Consider the following 21,961-nt stretch of genomic DNA (forward strand, 5'->3'; position numbering starts at 1 on the left):
TTTTCTTAACAAATCCTTTTTTTCATCAATATTTACATTGTTGCAGTGTTCCGAACTATGAGTTTCTTTACAAAAGATACAATTACTTTCTGTGACAGGAGCTAAATATTCTACTGTTTTGTTTACATTTGAATTGAAAGGGCGATTTTGATTTCGAGGTGACTCACGCGAATTGCCAAATTGTTGTTTTGCGACAGTATTATGATTAATGAAGTTTTTCTTTCTATCTACCCTCGAGTTTTGGAATGAAACAGATTCCCTACATTCTATTTCAATTTTTAGAAAATTTATCAGTTCCATTACATCAAAATCACTTAGATTTGCTTTATCTAATTTTCTACGGTTAAAGCTTAAAGCTAATTCTTCAGGAATTAATTTAATCAAAATGGGGTACAATAAATGTCCATACATTCCGGAAGTTACTTTTAAAGAGTCCAAACTTCGAATTTGTACTTCACAAGTGTCATATAATTTTCTTAATCCTAAAACATTATTAGCATCTTTAACAGGATAGAGATTTAACAATTTGTTCATATGAGCATTTATAACTAATTCATCTCTACCGAATCTTTCTTTTAATAGTTTAACAGCTTTTCCATAATTTTCCTCAGAAAGCGAAAACCCATTAACAACGTTAGCTGCAGCACCTCCTAAAAGTGATTTTAAATACGAGAATTTGTCTATTACAGACAATGTTTCATTTTTATCAATTGTACTTTGAAATTGATTCCAGAATTCTATCCAAACACACGGATCTCCATAATATTTTTCTATCGATAATTTAGGAAGTTTAACATTATTATTTATTTTCCGATTCAAAACTTCTGTGGCTATAGTATTGTTGGAATGATCTTGTGCCTGAATTAAATTTACCCTATCATAATTATTAGCAGATGCATTACGAAGAAAGGATTTTATCTTAGAAGAAAGTTTCGAATTCCATAAAACAATTTTCTGACCATATTCCATTGCAGATTCAATTTCTGCATCAAAATCATTTTCATCTACAATAAGAGATTGTATAGTATTATCTAATTCATTTATTTGTTTTAATCTACTAGTCAAAAAATCTAAATGTTGTTCTAGTTCAGTATCAGTATTTATTTCATCAAATTCTTGTTCTAATTTGTTAATATATTTTGTTATGCTAGAACGCAAAACGCCTCTAATTTTTCTCTGTTTAGTTAATTCTTCCATATTTTAAAAATTCTTATCAACACTAATAATCAAATTTATAATTTGTATGATGCTTCAATATTTAGTAAATATGTAAACAAATACTGCATCACACAATCAAACAAAGCAACTTTCTACATAACAACTGCTTTAAATTTGAAGCATCAAATTATCTAAATCTTCATATAGATCAAATTATCAAATATTCCTACCTTTCTTTTCTTTACACTTCCTGATCAATCCGAAATCGAAACAATCTATAACAACAAGAATGTTGTTTCTCGGCCGATGCACAAAAATGCTAACGGTGGTTCATCTATAAAATCTGATTGTAGATATTCTATCAGGAAGTGATCAAAGTAATTCTAAAAATTCGATTAAGAGGAAATCAACGCAATTCTAATTCAACAGTCCTATCTAAGAATATTTTAAATATTTAATAAGAGAAAAAAAAAGAGATTACATTTTTAAAGCTCAACAGCTACATGAAATTCTAAACATCGAATGAATATTAATATTCAGTTCTTTTTTTGTTTTTGGCAGTGCGCATGCGCGTCGTTACTTCTACGTAAGAAGAAAATTGTTACTTGACGGGAACAATACTCTTCTGAAGGACACATGGTGAACAAAAGGATACCGATAATGTAGCCGCAGATTAGTGGATTAAAGAAGAATGGCCTAAACTTATTGCCACATATTCACTTGAAGATGTATATAACGCTGATGAAACTGGCCTATATTTTCGTGTGTTGCCTGAACACACCTACATGTTTCAGAAGGAAAGTACGCAAGGGTCTAAAACCTCCAAGGAACGCCTAACTGTGCTATGTTGCGCTAGTACGACTGGCACTAAAGAAAAACTTTTAGTGATTGGAAAAAATAAGAAGCCCCGCTGTTTCAAATGTGTGAAAAATCTGCCCATCGATTATTTTGCCAACAAAACGGCTTGGATGACTACCACCATCTTTAACGAATGACTGTTGAAATGGGACAAGCGACTAAAACGGAACATACTCCTGCTCATAGACAACTGCACCGCGCTTGATGTAACTGTTTCATTAAAGAAGATAAATATTGTGTTCTTACCACCAAACACCACTTCTTTACTTCAACCAAGTGACCAGGGAATTATCCGCACCTTGAAGGCATATTACAAAAAGGAAATGCGTTCAAGGATCTTAGAAAATATGGAAGACCAAGACGCTGAAGATCTTAATGCGAACGCTCTAGCCAAAAAAACAAATGTTTTGGATGCCATACATTTGTTAACAATGTCATGGAATAATGTCTCGGAAAAAACAATTCGAAATTGTTTTAGTCATGGAGGATTTTGTCAACCAGAGGACAACAATGCTGCTGTAATGAAAGAAATGGAAGACGTTTTCAATCCCCCGCCCGATATGAATGCTGAGGATTTTGAAGCATGAATGGAGATCGACGAGAAAGTTGAGACTTCTACTTCGTTAACTGATTAGGACATTTGCGAAGCCGTATGTGTCAAAGATCCAGCTTCGTCACAAGATACTGATGCCGATGATGAACCCGAAAGTGCTATCGAGGACAAAATTCCGACGCCTGCTCAGATGAGGGAGGCACTTCGAGTCTTACGTCTAGGTGTGCAAAACAAAGCCGACGCGTAACACTTTCATAAACATTATGATTATGAGCGATTTGTAAAGGACTTGCTTAGAAAGAATGCTAAACAATCGACAATTGATGATTTCTTTTTCAGTTAATAATAAACCTTTTGTATTTCGTATTGTTTTCTGCAGTTCATCATTAAATATGTAAGTGTACTAACTTATTCTTTTTCTTTAGTGTACATTAATTTCTATTAAATACTATGGAGTTTTACAGCAACAACTCGTTTATTTTAATATGTATGTAAAAAAAATAAGTTTTTAGCAAAATTTTTTTTTCGTTTACCGTATTGTAATCAATCTGTTATTGTTATCAAATCACGTTCGTCCTGATGTGATCACATTAAGCGGCGTCTACTGTATAAAAATTCCAGTATGTTTTATTTAAAATGATTGAAAGTATAAATTTTATTTTGCAATTTTTTTTTGGTAAATAGTTGTTTTTCTAGTAAATACTTCAGAACTTCGTTTTCAACAGTTAAACTTAAAAACTGGGTTCGTGATTTTTTTAAAGAAAATCCAAAAATCAGATTTTTATTTTATTTAAATCGAATTTTTTAAAATTTAAATCAGATTCTTTTAAATTCAAAAACACTGTAAGAACTTTCATTTATGAATTAAAATTTTTTATAAATGTTCAATCAAAATTAAATGAATATTTAAAACTTTATTATAACAATATTTTAGAAGCTCTAACTTACTAAAATAATTTTTCATTATACATAGCTTTGAATGCATAGCAACCATTTTGATGCATGATTGAAATTTAAAGACTAGATGAAATAGAAAATTTAAAGAATACTTCAGGGGTCTGACTAGCTTTTTCTGAGAGGTACCTATTTTGTGAAAATTTAGACATAATTTGTGAAAAATAAAAATTATATTAAAAAATCAACACAGATGTGGTAAAAATATGGATTTATTGTTTCTTACGAGACACAAAAATATAATTTTAAGAAAAAAGTATTTTGTGAAATTATTCTACCGTTTTCCCTAAAGTTGAATTTGTGAAGGTACGGTAGTAAATTTCGCTTGGACAGACCCCTGTACTTTAACTATTAAAACAAAGTTTCAATTAGCAGACCATAATTTTAATTTGAAATTGTGATTTCTTTTTTTCTCTTGATTTTTAAAATGACAAAATAAAGGTAATAGATTGTTGTTTATAAATGTAGTCATTCATCAAAAAAAAAAAAAAAAAATTAATTTATACATTTTTATATTAAAATATTCATTTTTAATTCTATATCAAAATAGATAAGTTAAGCTTGATTAATTTTTATTCAAATACACTGTAAGAACTTTAATTTATGGATTAAAAAAACTTTATTATAACAATATTTTAGAAGCTCTAACTTACTAAAATAATTTTTCATTATAATACATAGCTTTGAATGCATAGCAACCATTTTGAAACAAATGCATGATTGAAATTTAAAGACTAGATGAAATAGAAAATTTAAAGGAGTCTTCAGGAGTCTGTCTAGCTTTTTCTGAGAGGTACCTATTTTGTGAAAATTTAGACATAATTAAAAATTACATTAAAAAAGCAACACAGATATGGAAAAAATATGGATTTATCGTTTCTTACGAGACACAAAAATAAAATTTTAAGAAAAAAGTATTTTGTGAAATTATTCTACGGTTTTCCCTAAAGTTGAATTTGTGAAGGTACTTTAGTAAATTTGGCTTGGACAGACCCCTGTACTTTAACTATTAAAACAAAGTTTCAATTAGTTTTGAATTTAAAATTTATTATTTATTTTAATTTAATTATTTTAATTTAAAATTTGATTTCTTATAACTTTCTTGATTTTAAAAATGACAAAATAAATGTAACAGATAGTGTTTATAAATGTAGTCATTCATCAAAAGATAAATATATATTTAATCTATATATTTTTATAGTAAAATATTCATTTTTAATTCTATATCAAAATAGATAAGTTTAACTGAAAAAAAAAATTTAAAACTGTATTCATTGGGATTTTTTTCTACAAAATTTCTTTATAGAAAATCAGATAATGTCAATGATACTGTAAACATATTATGAGAAAAAAATACCAGTTAATAACCCTACTGCTTCAAATAGACTTTGAAAGAGTTTGAAAGGGAAGAATGACACTATATCCGGAAAAAAGTATCTAAATTCATCAGCCTATTTTTGTTTCTTCTATTTTTGGCATATCAGGGTAATTTCTTTTTAATATAACCTCAAGCTTCAGAAATATGCATTTCTCCCCAATAAAATATAATGTAGATTTTAATTCCACGCTAAATTCATGTTTATTAATTACTCTCTACAGCTAAGCAAGTCTTTATTAAGACAGCATTAAATATTTACTTTAATCTGTACTTGCAATCTCAAGAATCAAAAGATTTTTAAAAATGTAACTTCAAATGTGTTGGAATTTAACACATACCAAGATAGAAAGTAATTTCGTTAACTAAAATGAATTAATGTGGAAATTTATTCAATATAAATTTTAAAACTAAGAAAAGAAAATAATAAAAGTATCAATAATGTAAAACACGGTTTTTTAACTTTTGAAATCAATATATATATTAAAAAAAATTAGTTGATTTAAATCATGATTTAAATCAAGCTGATTTAAGTCAACAAACTCTGCTTAAAAACTCGGTTTATTTTATTTGTTTATAAGGGAGAGCCAGATACTTAATAAGTTTATTTTCAAGATTAATATTAATTTTTTATCTGAAAATAGTTATTCTAATAATCAACTCGAAAAGACATTTGAAAAATTTCAATTTTTTCCCAAGGTCTTTCAAAGGTATGTGTAAAATTTTAAATATATTTTTACTTAACTAAGAAATATTGATATTATGGGAAAAAAAGCTTTTTTGAATTTTTTTTTCTAATTTTTCAATTCAAACTATAGCCTTTTTTCCTCGGAAAATTTTAATTACACATTTAATATATATGATATGTGACCAGACATTTTGGTTAAAAATTTAAAGAAAAGCAGTCAAAGTTTTACTCAATTTTCTGAATCCGGTCAAAAGATTTTATACTGTGCAGCTAACTGAATTGTTATTTGGTTATCTATTAAAAATAATGTGTGTAATGCATTTCCTCCTTCTCGATCAATCCCCACACCTTTATCTCTACTTAATTTCAACTATGACTGGAATTTTTGCATTTTGCCTCAAGCTTTCTTGCTCAAACAGGGCCTTCCTGGAAAGCCTGGAATTATCAGGGAGATTTTTTTTTACTGGAAAAAAAAATAAATAAAAATTATACTTTTAAAAACCACGTTCTTGTAATGGAGAATAGAATTAAAGAACAAAAATTTGAAAAACGAAAAATGTGGGGCGCATGAAATGCGTAACGGTATGTGTGCTCATGAGAATATGTGTATGTATATCTGTAATTGTATGTGGTTGTGCATGTGTAAGAGTAAGAAAATGTGTTTATGTACTGTTATGTATTTCATGCTCCCCGCATTTTTTGTTTTTCAAATTTTTGTTTTTCAATCATTCTCCACTACAAAAACATGGTTTTTTAAAATATTATTTTTATTATTTTTTTATGCTCACTTCCAAAATCGCAATTTTTTCACTCACTTTACACGAAACTTTTCAACTGACATGTGACACTAATTTGAAATAATCGAATCGACAACAAGAGACAATCGTGAAAATATTAATTTTTCTTTAATTTTACTTTGTATGTCTTTTTTCTCTTCATTTTCATGCATTGTCATCCAATTCTGAACTATGTGACAAATTTGAAATCTGTAGCTAGTCGGAAAGTTAGTTTTAAATCGATTACAAAATTCCACCCGAACAGACATACACAAAGGCAAGTTGATATAAACGTGGTAAAAAATCAGGGTGATTTATATAAAATCTGGAAAGAATCAGGGAATTTCAAAGAAAAGCTGGAATTTTTTTAAAATTTAAATTATTTTACCATCTTTTATACTCCCTTTTTTTTAGATGGAAATTTTTCGCCAAACAGTTAAAATATTCTCAACTTAGCAATACTTTGCTTGCATTAAAATTTGCTCCATTAATAATCTTGTAAAACCACAATAAACTTTCCCATGCTTGCTAAATGAATGAAGAAACCTCTTTTGAAAACTTTGGATATCTTTACAGGAAAGACCTTCCTTCCACATTCTGAAAATGTTATAAATTTATTAACTCTAATTTTATTTTTATATCGGGATGAGTTGGACATATTAGGGAAGATTCAACTGTCCAACATTAACTCGTTGTCTCGAGTGCATCTGGAAGGAAAGTTGGATCTTTACCCATACTAGATGAAACAACCACCATGTATACAAGTGACCATTGGCCAAAGTTTGCCTATGCAGATATGCATTTGGTTTGATGGCTTGGTATAAAGATAATTTCATGCCTTTATTTAGAGGTAACTTTTTGAAGGTTGAACTGTTTAATAAGCTTCTTTTTAAGGAAAAGAATATGTTAATGGATTAAATCAGTACTCCTCAACCTTTATATTTACTTTTAAGTTTGTGCGTACTAAGGGGAACAACCACTATAATAAAATTCCTCATGTACAGAAGTGACCATTGGTTAGAATTTGCTTATTTGCAGTGAACTCCTAAGTAAATATGCATTTTTGATAAATTCATAGCTTGATAACTTGTTATAAAAGTAAATTTGTTATCTTTATTAATAGTTATCTTTATTTAGAAGCTTATAAAAGATTGATGATATTTTTTAAAGAAAAGGAATGTGTGACGTCTCTCCTTTGTGAGATGGTTCACTTCAGTTACTCCCTCTCAAGGATAACAGGAATTTTTCATATATATAATATTTTAATTTAGGATTCTTGTTTATCCTGGGTGTGTAGCGTTTTTAAAAAGTGTTTAAAGGTGCTTATTTTCGATTTTCGTTTTTTAAAAGCCCTTAAAGGTGCTTTTTGCAATTGGTGTTTTTAAAAAGTGCTTAATTTTCCCTTTTTCAAAATAAGATTTTTCCTTTACCATGTTGATTTTCGCTATGAATTATACAAAAAGACACATTTGGCATTATTCTATTCAATGTTTTCACAATTAATTCAACCCTAGTCTATTTCGGTGTATTGTCAGTCCGTGGCGTATGAAAACGCCATTCGTTTTACATTATTTAAAATTTCATGATTTTTGACAATTGTCAAAAACAATGCCAAAAGGTTCTTTGACATGACAGTTAAAACAAGATAAAACCATCAATTGTCAAAAACTTTCCAACCCTGCTTAATTATATTTTTTTTTAAAGTGCTTAAAAATATATTTTGAGTGCTTGAAAAGTGCTTATTTTTAGTTGAATAATTTGGCTATGCACCCTGTTATCTATATATTTACAATTAAATATCAACAGGTACATAAACTACAAAAGATAACAACTCCAGAGTTGTATTGCTCCCCACCGTCTCTCTCCGCATTCAAACTATATTAAAAAATACTTTTTCTTACTAAATAACTTCCTTCACTTTTCCTTACTCAACCCCACTCTAGGGGAATGACCCTTCCTGTCTCCCTCTGACCCTCAGGTCAGGGATCGATCAAATGCGTGGAATGTATGTGCTCCTTTTTATCACTGTTAGCATTTGGGATGCTTTAATTGTTTTATTTTGATTTCATTGTACATAAACACACCTTCAAAATAAAATCAATTACATGCACAGTATGGGTGTGACTTTAAGCGGTCTCCGTAGAAAGTTGTACTAACACGAGATTAAATGACATGTTCCTTGGGCATCATTTGATCCAAGGACAGAGTTTAAATTATCATAATTATTATTTATAAAGTCAGATAAACAATTTTAGCAGAAAACAAAAATTATAAAAATTTAAGATATGTGTGTTAGCAGAACAGCACTTCATCAGGGGACACACTGCCTGCCAACACACAGGAGCCTTTCTGTTGTCAGTGGTGAAGCCCAAAACTGACTGTGCCCCGAGGCCCCATATTGAAGCCCGTATAAATAGGCCTATGTTGTGAAATTTAGAATTTTATGTTCCTGAAGCATATGGACGGTAGCACCTTTTTAAAGTTTTTTCAGTTTTATTTTTTCAAAAAAGGGTTCGCTTGATTTATTTCTAAAGTTTTCTTAATGATTTGGCAATTTATATTTTATTTTGATGTATCTATTCCAACTGTAACTTTATCTTTATTTATTTTTCTTATTGGTGGGCGTCAATTTATTATGTCTTAGTTTGTGTACTTTTAGTCATTATTTAGACTTACTTTGTGATTATTTGTCATTTTTTTTTCTTTGCATATACATTAAAATTTTTCTAATTGCTTTTTCTTATTTGATTTTTCATTATGGGGCCCCGGGGCACTGTCTGTTTTTGGCTTCACCACTGACGACAGAAAGGCTCCTGTGTGTTGGCAGGCAGTGTGTGTCCCCTGATGAAGTGCTGTCCCTCTAACACACATATTTTTAAATTTTTTTTATTTTTGTTTTCTGCTAGAATTGTTTTTCTGACTTCATAAATTAAAATAAAACAAATTAGCTGCTTGAAGCGCTTTTCTATTTTGATTAAGTGTTAATTACTTTTTTTTTCTTTTCTGAATTTGTGAATTAGTTTCGTTCTTTGATTCGACATAATTAATTATATTATCATTCTAGGAGATGGATGCCTTTACTCTTATTAAGGATACAATGCGTGAAACCTGTGTAACTAAATTGGTTGATTCGTGGCATCATATATTGGTGAGTTTCATTTATAAACTGTTTTGTACTGTAGTTTGATCTGTTGGTCTAGGTGTGCACCACTCGATGTGTAAAAATCTGAAAATGTTGTTCTGAAATTTTGAAATATAAAAATCTGAATATGAAAATGAAATGTAAAAACCCTGCCCGGGTTTGCAAAAATTGCCTGGTACTTCTTTGGCAAGCCCTGTTAATTAGTACAATTATATGAGTGTTTACATTAAATTAAAATTGTTTTCTATTATTCTTTTTTTATCTATTGTTTAGGAAGGTAGATAATTTACACTGTCACTGGTGGCTTATGTAAATTCGTTGATAAACTATCATACTATTTTAAAAGTCCTTAATTTTCAAAAAAAGTCCTTAATTTTTGCTTTGTTGAAAGAGTGGGAAGTGTTTTTTAAATTTTTACTTTTGTAATATAATTTTTATGTATTTAAAGTTGACTATTAAGAATTTTTAATTTTTATAGATCTTATATTATCTTGCAAAGTTGTTTTCTGCCATTGGTTCTATACTCTGTTGCACATTAAGAAAAGACCATTGTGGTATAGGATTTGAGTGATAATCCACAAATGTATATAGTTTGTTTTATTTTGTTATCAAATGATGCAAATATGCTTTCTAATTAATTTAAAAGCTTTTGAACGTTAAACATGTCGAATAGAATTTGTGCTATCTTCTATGACATATATCACAGAAGAAGGTTTCAGGAATCCTACAACATATTTTGATAAATAAGGTGAACATTCATGCTTAAAAAATAAACAACAATATGACAGTGTAAGAGCATTGGATTTAATAGAACCACTAAAAATAGTGCATCTCATGCTTCCCATAACCAATCAAATGCAAGAATTTTTTTAAATTTTGTTTTGTTCTGCAAGAAAGAATATTTAATATTCTTTCATCAATTTTTTTTTATTGTGGACAGAAAGACATACATTTGTTAAGATTTTTAGACATCATTTTTATTAATTCTTATTCACTGTTAATTGATTATTGTTGCTGATAACTATTATTATTATTAATAAGGAAGAAAGCAAGCAAAAAGAAGGTTGTGCAACGTCGTTTCAAGAGTTGGCGATATTGATATAGGTTCACGCTGGGAGCTTGGCATCCATTTGGCATGCAGTCTCTATAGAAATAAGAGTTTTTTCTTAACTTGCAACAGAGTATAATTGTTTCTGAGATTTCTGCATGGGTAGTTTTATATTTATACTTCATATAATGTTTTAATAAACATTCTAAAGTTTGTATGACATGATAATGTTTAAAAAAAGAAATCAAAGTTGTACCTCCCAAATATTGAAATATTTCAGTTTCTGCAATTTTATTTCATTCTTTTTTCAATATTTATTGCTATTCTAGATTAAATGTTGCTTTATTATATGTAATAATGTATATTATTTGTAGATGAAAAACATTCATTTCTTAGGTGACCTACCAAACTCTAAATCCTGATCTGATCTGTTTGTGCTTGGAGGTGATTGGGTCATACATAGCCTGGATAGACATCAATCTCATTGCAAATGAACGCTTTGTTCAGCTTTTCATCACCTTCCTAATTTCTACTTCTCTCAGAGAATCTACATGCAATTGTATTATTCACATCATATCTAAAGGAATGGATCCTGGTGCTAAGGTTAAGCTTGTAGAGTCTTTTGTAACCGTTCTCAAACAAGCTGGAGTATTGGAATTTACTGGGGTAAGATCTCACTTTAATGCTTATAGTTTGCACTTTTTTAAATAAATGTTAGTCCGCAATAAGTTCAAAAATGTAAAATTTTAGGCAGGAAGTTGTGTTGTATGTATTACATCAGGGGTCGCATTCCCCCTAAAATTCCTAAAATTATGTACAAACCCTAAAATTCCTAAAAATCTGCTAAAATTTTGTTGGTGTTCCTAAAAAATTTGAGTTATAGGAATAAATCACAGAGAAAACGAAAATGCCGCGCCTCTTTCTTTTTGTACCGAATTTGCTTACGTCATCGCTTCTCTGCAAGGAGAGGAGGGTGGGAGGAGACGCGGGACGGCGGTTGGGGAAGAAAGACGACGACCGGCGGTGTGACGACATTCAGGCGAGTGATTGGGTGATTGGTTTTTTTTATCACGTGGTTATTTTCACTCCTAAGACGTCACGGGCCTCTCCTCTCCCCCCTCTCCACCTGTCTCTCTTTTTGTTCAGCGTGGTTCTGAAATCCTTCGCCATCTTGGTTGATTTGTTATTTATAAATTGATGCTATGGGAAAAGGACGAACAAAATTCCAGACGGATTGGTTTGAAAAAGAACTAGATGGTGTTTTGCTTAAAGAATGGTTGGAATCTGTGACTGGAAATGACTATTCCGCGAAATGTAGTTTATGCTGTGAAACATTCGAAGTATCTGGAAGTGGATTCGCACAAGTACGATCGCATCATAAAGGGAAAAAACATCATCGGAAATTTGATGAAAAATTTAAAGGAAATGGTCAATCAACAATATTCAATTGGATGCAAAATAAAAGCAGTGATACAGCTGTTCTTAGCCAGCAGANAATTATTTATGATTTGTATAGATGAATAAGAATAATCTTCTGTTATGTAATAAACTACGGTGTGACCTGTTTTTATCCTAGCATATTACCCCTAAAATTTACCTAAAATTTTTTGAAAAAGTTCCTAAAATTACCCTAAAATTTTAAAAAACTTTGCTGCTACCCCTGATTACATATATAATATAAATGTTGTGTTGATAAAAAAAACAATGGATACCCAACTAAAGTAATTAAATTCTATATAAAACCCTTGAGTTAATTGTATATTATTGTAAATAAATTTACTAAAAAACTTCTTTGTTAATTTATATAATTTTAACCGTCTGCAAATCCGTGGCTAAAATTATGTGCAAAACCGACAATTCATGTTTCTTTCTCTTTTCTATTTCATTTTTTTTTCTTAAATAAAAGTTAATTTTCTAAAATTATTAAATTTCTAAATTTATTAATTGTCAACTTCTTTAAATTATCCAGTAAAATATTACCTTGCGTGCATCCATTTTCGGGCCTATCCTTGGTAACTAACTAATCAAATGCACTTCAGTACTGCAGTAAGAACGCACTTTAAAACAAAACCCTTCTTTTTACGCTTTTACCTCAATTTGCGCTTCTGTTTTCATATTTTGTAATCTGGCAGTCTTGTTACAAAAATACTTTAAATCATTCTTGAAAAATTTCCCGTTCCTGTAAGTTCATTTGAATTCGTTACTCGCTTTATAGATTTCGTTTTCTGTTTTTTCTTTACATTTTATTTTCTCTTTTTACGTGCTATTTTTTCATAACACATTTTATTTTATTTGTTGTATATTTTTTGCAAATTTTTTTGAGTGCTCCTGATATTTTGCTTTGGCTATATTGATACACTATTAGAAAAAGCACTCCTTTTTGCAGATGAACTAATGAAAAGACTTTTATTTTTCCAAATTCCCTTTTTCTTGGATTTAAATTTTTTCTAAAATAGGTAGAATTAAAGGGATCTTAAAACATAAAAAGAATTATATTTAAATAGTAGACTTCTAACAGATAAGGTTTTTAAATAACCTCTTTTGCATAATTAACTAAGCACTTTGTGTATATATTATCGTTAATTAGTTAGCTTTATAAAATGAATCCATACTGCATAGTAAAATGTCTTTATGAAGATGAAATCTCATTCAGTTGAATAAATATTTTGAGATTTTAGTTTGTCATCCTGTCCTTCTTGCAGCTTCAATCATAACAAAGGATATTATGGATCACATGACATGAACTATATGCTGCCTGTTTGCGCACTTGTCTTTTTGAAAAATGAATCTGTATACTTGTCTCCAGGAGTTTCTGCTTCATGTACATTTTATGCAGTTTTATTTAAGAATGATATTTCAGCTACACTAAACTATTTCATTTGCATTATTTAAGTATGTTCAGCATTCCTTTTTTTCCCCCTTTAACACGTCGCATAGCGTTTTTAAAAAACCCTTGAAGGTGCTTTTTTCTTGGGGTGTTTTTGAAATGTGCTTAATTTTCCTTTTACGAAAATTAGATTTTTTACTTTACCCTGTCGATTTATGCTAAAGCGTGGTTTTGACGTTGTTTTATTCAACATTTTCACAATTCATTTGATCACTTTCTATTTTGGCATCCCGTCGATCCACAACGAATGAAAGCGCCAATTATTTTACATGTTTGATGAAATGCTTGCGAGTCCACACATGCATATACTGAGCTGGCTTCCTTGAGATAGTGGGTTTAACTCGCAAAGCAGAGTACGCTAAAAATGATGAAAACACAAGTAAACAGGAACTCAACATTTATTAATACTTTAAATGTTTAACTTAAATCTAAAAATCGTAATGTTGAACAAATATATAAAGAATCATCATCTACAATCTTAATCCTATGACGGATATCAGGCCATCGGCCAAAGACTAAAAAGAAGGGCGTGCTGTTCATAAATCATGGAAAGAATTGATTAACTGATTATTTCTTGACTTTTCTTCACTTCCATCCTGGAGATGAATCTGCAAAAGACATAAACACTAAAGCTTGTAACTTGAAATTACTTGTTTCCACGGAGACTCTTGCACTCTCATATGCATCTCTGCTGCATTTTGCAAGATATTTTCTATTTCAGCCTTCATTTTCCACTCTCTGATATCGAACCAAAAAACCTCTCGATCTTTTTGCAGCGGCTAATATAATTGAGACAGGAGTTCTTTGTCAGAAACTAGTTATTTTCTCACAATCATCTTAAGTGTGAAATTTTTTTTGCATTTTATTAATGTATATAGTGCTTAAAAAAATTTCGGAGTGCAACTTAAAAGGTGCTTATTTTTTGTTGAAAGATTTGGCTACACACCCTGTGCAAGTTTTTCCAGCAATTAGAACTAATGAATATGGTTGGCCCAATATATCACTCACACAAGCACAGTGTTTCCTCTTAATATATTGTGTATAATATATGCAGGGAAAACACAGGAAATTTTGTTTCTTATTTTTGTCTTTTAAAAAAAATGGTGACCACTCAAAGCATAATCTATGGGATATTTAACCATAATATTTCAACTATACTAAACTATTTAATTTACTAATAGCATTATATAAGTATGTTCAGCTGTTTTTCCAGCAATTAAAACTAATGACTATAGTTAGCCCAATATATCTCTCTCATGAGCACAGTGTTTCCTCTTAATTTATTGTGTATAATATATACAGGGAAAACACGGGAATTTTTTTCCCTCCAGATTTGAATGGCAACCCTGACACAAAGTATTATTTGTTTTGTTCCTCTATTTGTCTTATTTCTTCATTATTTAAAAAAAAAAAAAAAAATAAAAAAAAAAACCCATTGACATCTGAAAGTAAACATCTCTTAGTTACATGTAAATTTTGTTTAACTTAAAATTTTTAGGGCTAAAGTAATGGAGTTTAATGCTAGAAAAACTGTTTTTTCCGTAGAATTATAAAATGAAGTTTGCTCTTATACCCGAATAAGGTATTGGGTGATCGCAGACACCTGTGCCACCTAGTCGCCTGAAACATGGTAAGGCAGTGGCACTGTGATCACATTTGCGTTGAGGTACCTGTCCTGCAAATCTTTGTCTTGGGACCTATATGACTTATGTTTAGCCTTGGATGTAGTTAATCTTCTTCCTTCGCTGCACTGCAGCTTTCGTGGGACCGGCATTGAGTTGTCGGGGGCAGTATCAGTTAACGCATTAAAAAAAATATAATGTTGTGATCGAGCTCTCAAAATTCTTGCATGCGCTTCACTTTTTTATTGCGGCAAACAAGTTAAGTAGTACATCCCTCTTCCAACCCCCCCATGTTGAAAAAGGACTTGAAATTTTGACTACTTTTATCTCGGCAGTGAAATTAGCTTTAAAGGTTGATTATATATCCTGGAGAAAATGAGGACTAGAAAATACTGGACTAATTGTTTATGAAAATTGGTTAACTCTTACTTAAAATTGAATTGCAGTCAATTGAAAAGTACTGATTTCCTTCATTGAATGTAAAAATAAATTGATTAATTTTTATTTTTAATATTTGGTTTTTTATATGTTAAAATCAGTCAAAGAATTTATAAATAAATTATGTGCTAACTTAATAACTTTTTGGCAAAAGTGGTAAAGATTTTGATTTTTGTGAACCACTGCTTATAGTGGTCGTGTTGCTGGATCTGCTGACAGTTTAATATAGCACTATGTTATGACAATACTAAGTAAAAATTTTTTGTTGGAAATTTAATTATTCAAGATTTTCCTTTTCAATAGAAATGATGGAAGAGGTGAATGGCATATTTATAACTTAACTTTTAACAGTTGTTCAACATTAAAAGAGCTTCTAGTAAAATGTAAATAACAGGACTTATTTGACTAACAGGTGTTAATCTTGATCATTTTGGAGGTTTTTTCCATTTATGATTTCCCGCAGTGGACAGATCGTAAAAACATCCAGTAGAACACCCCAGTCAAGCATCACTGGCTGACCACTTTGATCAGCCTGCGTATGGACCGAGGGTGTGTGACATGGGTCCTCGTCAAACCGTTCTGTCGTAAAGAGCTTGACTTCACATGCAGGTCATCTGGCTACGAAAGCAGGGGAGTCACCCCCTCTGCAGAGGATCAAAATTGCGATGGCATACTTTCAGATCATCCTCAGGGATGTGTCCCAGACCATCACTAATAGCCCATTGTGCAGCTCAGCATTAATAAAAGTACTGTACCTACTGTTTAGATAATTTATAATTAGTACTTAAGAAAAAATTAAATACCAATTATTTATGTAATGACTAATTTAAAAATGTATTATAAAATTTTTCCTACATTCTGAAGATGAATAGGGTAAAATATTTTTACTAAACATTGATAAATTAAAAAAATAAATAAATCTATTGTGAGTTAACCAGGGTTATGTAGTTGTTGTAGTGTGCAGCTATTTATCCATGCAATTGTGTTTTATGTGTAACTATTTATTAATATTTTAATCTAGAGTCCAGACGATGAAGATTTCATGGTGAAACTATCATCTCTTGTTAATGTAATGGGCACAGCCATTCTTAATAGCTGGACTAGGTAATTTTTATCTTTTAGTGACATTTGTGAGACAACCTTCATCTTTGAAAATATACCCCCAACGTAGAATCGAGTTAACATGGAATTGGAATTATATTTTTCTTGTCTTAGATAGGTACACTACAATTTGAAATTAAATTTTTCCATTTTGAATTGTTGTCCATTTAACTAGAATTGATGCGTAATAATTTTTAACATATTCCATTTAAGTGCAAGTTTTGTTTAACAGTTGTGTTACAAGTGGACAGCCAAAAATTCATATGCATTATTGTATTTGGACTGTAAAATATTTTCTGTTTTCTATGTTTATCTTATTTACGTATTACCCTCTTATCTTTTTTGGGTTTAAGCTTATCGTTGCTTTCTGAAAATTGCTTTGTCTTTTATAATGATTAATTTAATCACTATTTTTTTTATTACTGTTTACATTCAATCCCCTTTATCTTTATATTCCCCCCCCCACAAATTGTCTTTAATATAGCAGGTAAGTTATACTTCCACTGATTCTTAGATTTTTGTGAGACCATTGATTTTATTTCGTAAACGTCGTCGAACAGCTGCTTCTGTTTTCTCGGTTTTACGATTGCTCTCGTTCAATTTCGTAGCCTTGTCATTTTGAACCCAATCCAGAAGACAAGAGAACTCTTGGATCAAGTATTGGGAGAAATTCGTCTTCGTGGAGGTATAGTGCTTAAAAAATATTTGAGTTTGCGGCGGTAATCCCTGGCCCTGTAATCTCACCTTTACTTGGTGATGCAAAAAAAAGAACTTTTACTTCAACTTGCAGGAGTCACGTAAAACCAGTTTTTCTACAAGCAACCGACGATATCCACATTTTAGCTCGTGGCACGGTCGGTGATGCATGGCTTTACAATAATCCTAATTTCATTTTTAACTTTCTGTATTTATTTGTAATTAATTATGTTTAAATTAAATTTATTCTTCAAACTTTAATTGGTAATTTGCTTTAATGCTTATAAATACTGAATTTACCAAATTGGTGACCCTTTTTTCGAACACGCGTTCAACATCAACTCAGGATATGGCGTTTCAACAATTTCAGTAAGTTTATTTTTAAATTGGTTTCCACTAGGAGTATCATGCGGTAACTTTTATTTTCTTGTGTGGCTTTTTTTTATATTTCTTATTACCGTCTAATTTAATAGTTATTTTTACTTCTCACTAAACATGGCATTTTTGTTATAGCAATGTTCGCGTTCATCAATATTTACATTATTTTTAATAATAATCCATAATCAAATTTGTTAACTAAATTCACGACTTATTTGAGAATTTTCTTTTAATTTGTTTAAACATTCCGCAATGCCTAACGAAACTCTAGACGAAAATCAAATTGCTCACGTGGCAGTCAAACCACCTCCGTTTTGGAAATCAAATCCCGCCTTGTGGTTTGTCCGGCTAGAAGCACAATTCACTTTGGCTAAAATTTCCACCGATGATACAAAGTTTAATTACGTACTTGCAGCGGTCGACTCAGATGTTTTAAGTTCGATTAGCGATATTGTTTTAAAACCTCCTAACACTGAGAAATACGAAGCTATCAAAAAACGATTAATTGAGCTGCATTCCGAGAGTGAGGAATCAAAAATTCGGACCCTTCTTCAAGGGCTGGAATTAGGTGACCAGCGACCTTCCCAATTATTAACACGAATGAGAGCACTCGCAGGTGATAATGTGGGCACTCCTCTCTTAAAATCTTTGTGGCTTGGTAGACTCCCTAACAACGTACAAACTATTTTGGCAGCCCTCAATGATGAATTAGACCAGCTAGCTTCAGTTGCTGACAAAATCAATGATCTCACCTCGTATCAACACGTAAACACTGTCGCCGCTGATAAACGTCTGCACTCGAATTGCAAGTCGCTCAGCTCACTAAACAAGTAAGCGAACTCATTTCTTATGTGAGACAGTCTCGAAACCCGAACAGAGAAAGAAAGAATTCTCAACATCGCAGCAATTCTAGAGCTCGCAGAAAATATAAAGAACCTGAAAACAGATATTGTTTTTATCATACAAATTTTGGTAATCGCGCTAAAAAATGTAATTCTCCATGCAACTACTCGGAAAACTAAACAGGCGATCGCACGAAGGCTATACCGATCGCCACATTAATCGTATTTTATTGGCCGATCAAAAAAGTAACCTTAATTTGCTTATTGATACTGGCCTTCGCAGAAAACGACACGATCTGGCCGGAGAGTTCGATTTAATCCCAAATACTTGTAGTATTTGCTGGAGGGGGAGTACTGCGGCGCTGCCCTGGCCCTGTAATCTCACCTTTACTTGGTGATGCAAAAAAAAAGAACTTTTACTTCAACTTGCAGGAGTCACGTAAAACCAGTTTTTCTACAAGCAACCGACGATATCCACATTTTAGCTCGTGGCACGGTCGGTGATGCATGGCTGTACAATAATCCTAATTTCATTTTTAACTTTCTGTATTTATTTGTAATTAATTATGTTTAAATTAAATTTATTCTTCAAACTTTAATTGGTAATTTGCTTTAATGCTTATAAATACTCAATTTACCAAAAGTTCTTCAAAAGTACTTAAAAGGTTCTTATTTTTTGCCTCCCTGAGAAAGCATAAAACAAACAGCATTTCCTTCTTACAATTTTTATTAAGTAATAAATGGGTAATAAATTCTGAGAAAAGTAAGACATGTTAACTCGATTCTATGATGGGGTACCTTTTGATAGATGACATTGTCGATAACTCCTCTCCCCACACTGGGTTTTTAAACAAAAAAAAGTGCCATTTTTAGAAACTCTACTTTGTGCTTCAAAAGAATTTTTCTTTTGTTGAATCTATTTATCGATCTTGTCAAAAAGTATTCATTTTCTTCTTGCTTGTTGTGATTATGAAAATCAAACTATTCTATCTTAGAAATTCCTGGCTGTCATGTAGTACAAAGCCTGCAGTCAGTTGCGTAGTTATAGGGAGGGATTTTTTTATTTTTTTTTTAATTTTTATTTTTATTTAAACGACTTAAAACTCCTCATGCACCACAAAGTATAGCATGAAAACAAAAGGAGAAAAATTTACAAATTTACATTAAAAACAAAATTCCGCAAGGCGGCAAGACTTTCAATACTTTTGACCAGTTCTGATAAGACTGGTGGCCAACAAATTGAAAGACGTCTCAAATCAGTCTTTAAATTCATTCGGGCACTCGCATACAGACTACAGTGAAGAAGAATATGTTCAGCATCTTCATAGGGAGGGATTGGGGGACAAAACCCCCTCCGAAATTATACATTACTTAATAAATGAGCTATTCGGTTCATTAAGTAAGATGTAGACATTAAAAAATTTTCATTACGCATTTTTTTCCTAATTAGAACATTTAGAATACACACACACATATATATATAGCAGCAAACTTGTCAGCCGCCGAGAAAAGAACTTCTTAGTAGTAGCCACATTATAATGTTTGACAACATGCAGTTTGACGTATTAAATCTTCAATTTAAAGTTTCAAAAAACATTTCAACCTACCTCGACAAATCGATAATTAAAAAATATGTAAATATGATTTATTTGTGAGCTTACTTAGCTCTTCTCAATATTTCAATGCTAGCTCTTCAATGTTCAGTTTAATTATTAAAAAATCTTCCCAACTTGTTCGCTTACTACGGCTTAATAAAATCTTTTTCAGTTACCTTACGAGTTGGCAGGTAGATATGACATCCGAGATTGTCGCAGAATATCATTGTATCTGTATCTCAACAAAACAAATAAGAAAACGAAATTTTTATGCCAATAAATTTATTTTAAAAGCATATTACACTGGTAAACATACTCTCACAAACAGAGTGACAAACAAGTAACAGAATGAATACAATACAATAATGCTTCAACAGAAGCTTAAATACTTTTTTTAAACAGGTCACGATCCGCGCTAGAATGACCCACAGCAAATGAAGGGAAACTGGCCGATCCCCGCAGACCATGACATTACTGACGTAAGTTGAATGCTTGAGATAGTCATCTTAAACGACTTACGAAGATCGAACCTTTTACTTTTATGTTATTTAGTCAATCAAAAAATAGAAAAAAACCCTTTTAGCATTTATTTGTCTGACAGTATATATATATATGTCAGAAGGCATAACCCCTCTAAACATACAACGCCACTGGTAGGTAAAAGCAATCTACTTTAGATGTGTATTTTATATCACAATTGTTTTTCAAAATAAAAAAGACATAGTCTTTTATTTTAACATTAAGTATGTGTATTTGTTTATGAGATGACTTGCTTGTTACAACTGCGTTTGCTATTGTAAATTGTTTTTATTGCAGACTTTTATGATATACATATATTTTTTCTGCATTCTTTTAGTTTTTATTTGTTTTTAGATTACAAAAAGCTAAAGATGCATCTGGTATGGCTGTTGCTGCTAATGCAGTTCATGACAAAGTTGAACTGTTGCTGAAATTTCTGAGCAATGATGACGATGAAGTCTCTCAAGGTGTCATAGAGTTTACCAGAGAGTATTTACAATTCCTTAAAAATAAAGTCAGTGCGGGTGTCTATGGCCTCCATGATTCACCCAACGTTGAAGTGAGAAACTTGTCATTGATTCAGTCAAACCCCTTTGGTTCATTATAACCGGGACTTCACTATAACCGTTCCGCAAACAGTTTTAAGTAATAGTTATAAACTCCCCCCCTTTCATTACACATTTTTAAATAAATGACCCATGAAAGGAAATACAAAAATGATTGAAAAATAATACGCAGTAGCAAAAATGTGTTAAATTTTATTTTTTATTCTTCTTGTGGACAAAAAAAAAAAATTAGTAATCTTTAGCTGATGAGCAATCCTCAACATGAGATATGGAAACATTTCCCGATTCTGAATTTATGTTATTTCGTTTTTTTAAACCTGTTTAACCATCCATTTGAGCCTATAAAAGTAATCGCTTAGCAAAAATTCATCGGCTTTGACTTGTCTAGAATACTTCTTTGAATGCTGGTTTTAAAAATCGATATTTATTTTGAAGTCTCAAAATAATTACAAAAGAGTTTTTGGTTCACTCTATCCACAAACAAATAATGTTCTACAGAAGTATAAATGGGATTTAACACTATAAATCACTATAAATGGGATCACTATAAATGGGATGTATTTAAAAAAATGATTTCATTTTTAAAGGAAGAGATTTCTTTATTGGAAGGAAAACCTTCAGATCTCTTACGCAATATTTTCTAAATTGTTGACCAATTAGTGATACTATATATAAATCCTCTTGATAAAACACTTCCTCATTATGTAATCAATTGATCATACTTTTTTTCTTCTTCAAAATAGTGGAAACAACATAAAATACCAA

General features: G+C 30.9%; 1 protein-coding gene and 1 pseudogene across 8 annotated transcripts in view; both read left to right on the forward strand.

The window, feature by feature from the left end:
* The window catches only part of LOC107443002 (exportin-T), a 100,693-nt gene that overhangs the window by 34,365 nt on the left and 44,367 nt on the right, over positions 1-21,961 (forward strand). For all 8 annotated transcript variants that reach the window (XR_011636312.1, XM_016056725.3, XM_071178197.1 and 5 more), the window contains exons 7-10: positions 9,427-9,510; positions 10,949-11,218; positions 16,521-16,603; positions 20,985-21,189. Coding sequence is in view for 7 of the 8 variants with exons in the window: in XM_016056725.3 (XP_015912211.2) it covers positions 9,427-9,510; positions 10,949-11,218; positions 16,521-16,603; positions 20,985-21,189 (642 nt within the window). In the remaining variant the exon portion in view is untranslated. The remainder of the gene's footprint in view (positions 1-9,426; positions 9,511-10,948; positions 11,219-16,520; positions 16,604-20,984; positions 21,190-21,961) is intronic.
* On the forward strand, positions 16,610-18,785 carry LOC139425107 (uncharacterized; annotated as a pseudogene).

The sequence above is a fragment of the Parasteatoda tepidariorum genome, chromosome 3, assembly GCF_043381705.1.
Source record: "Parasteatoda tepidariorum isolate YZ-2023 chromosome 3, CAS_Ptep_4.0, whole genome shotgun sequence".
Classification (NCBI taxonomy): domain Eukaryota; kingdom Metazoa; phylum Arthropoda; class Arachnida; order Araneae; family Theridiidae; genus Parasteatoda; species Parasteatoda tepidariorum.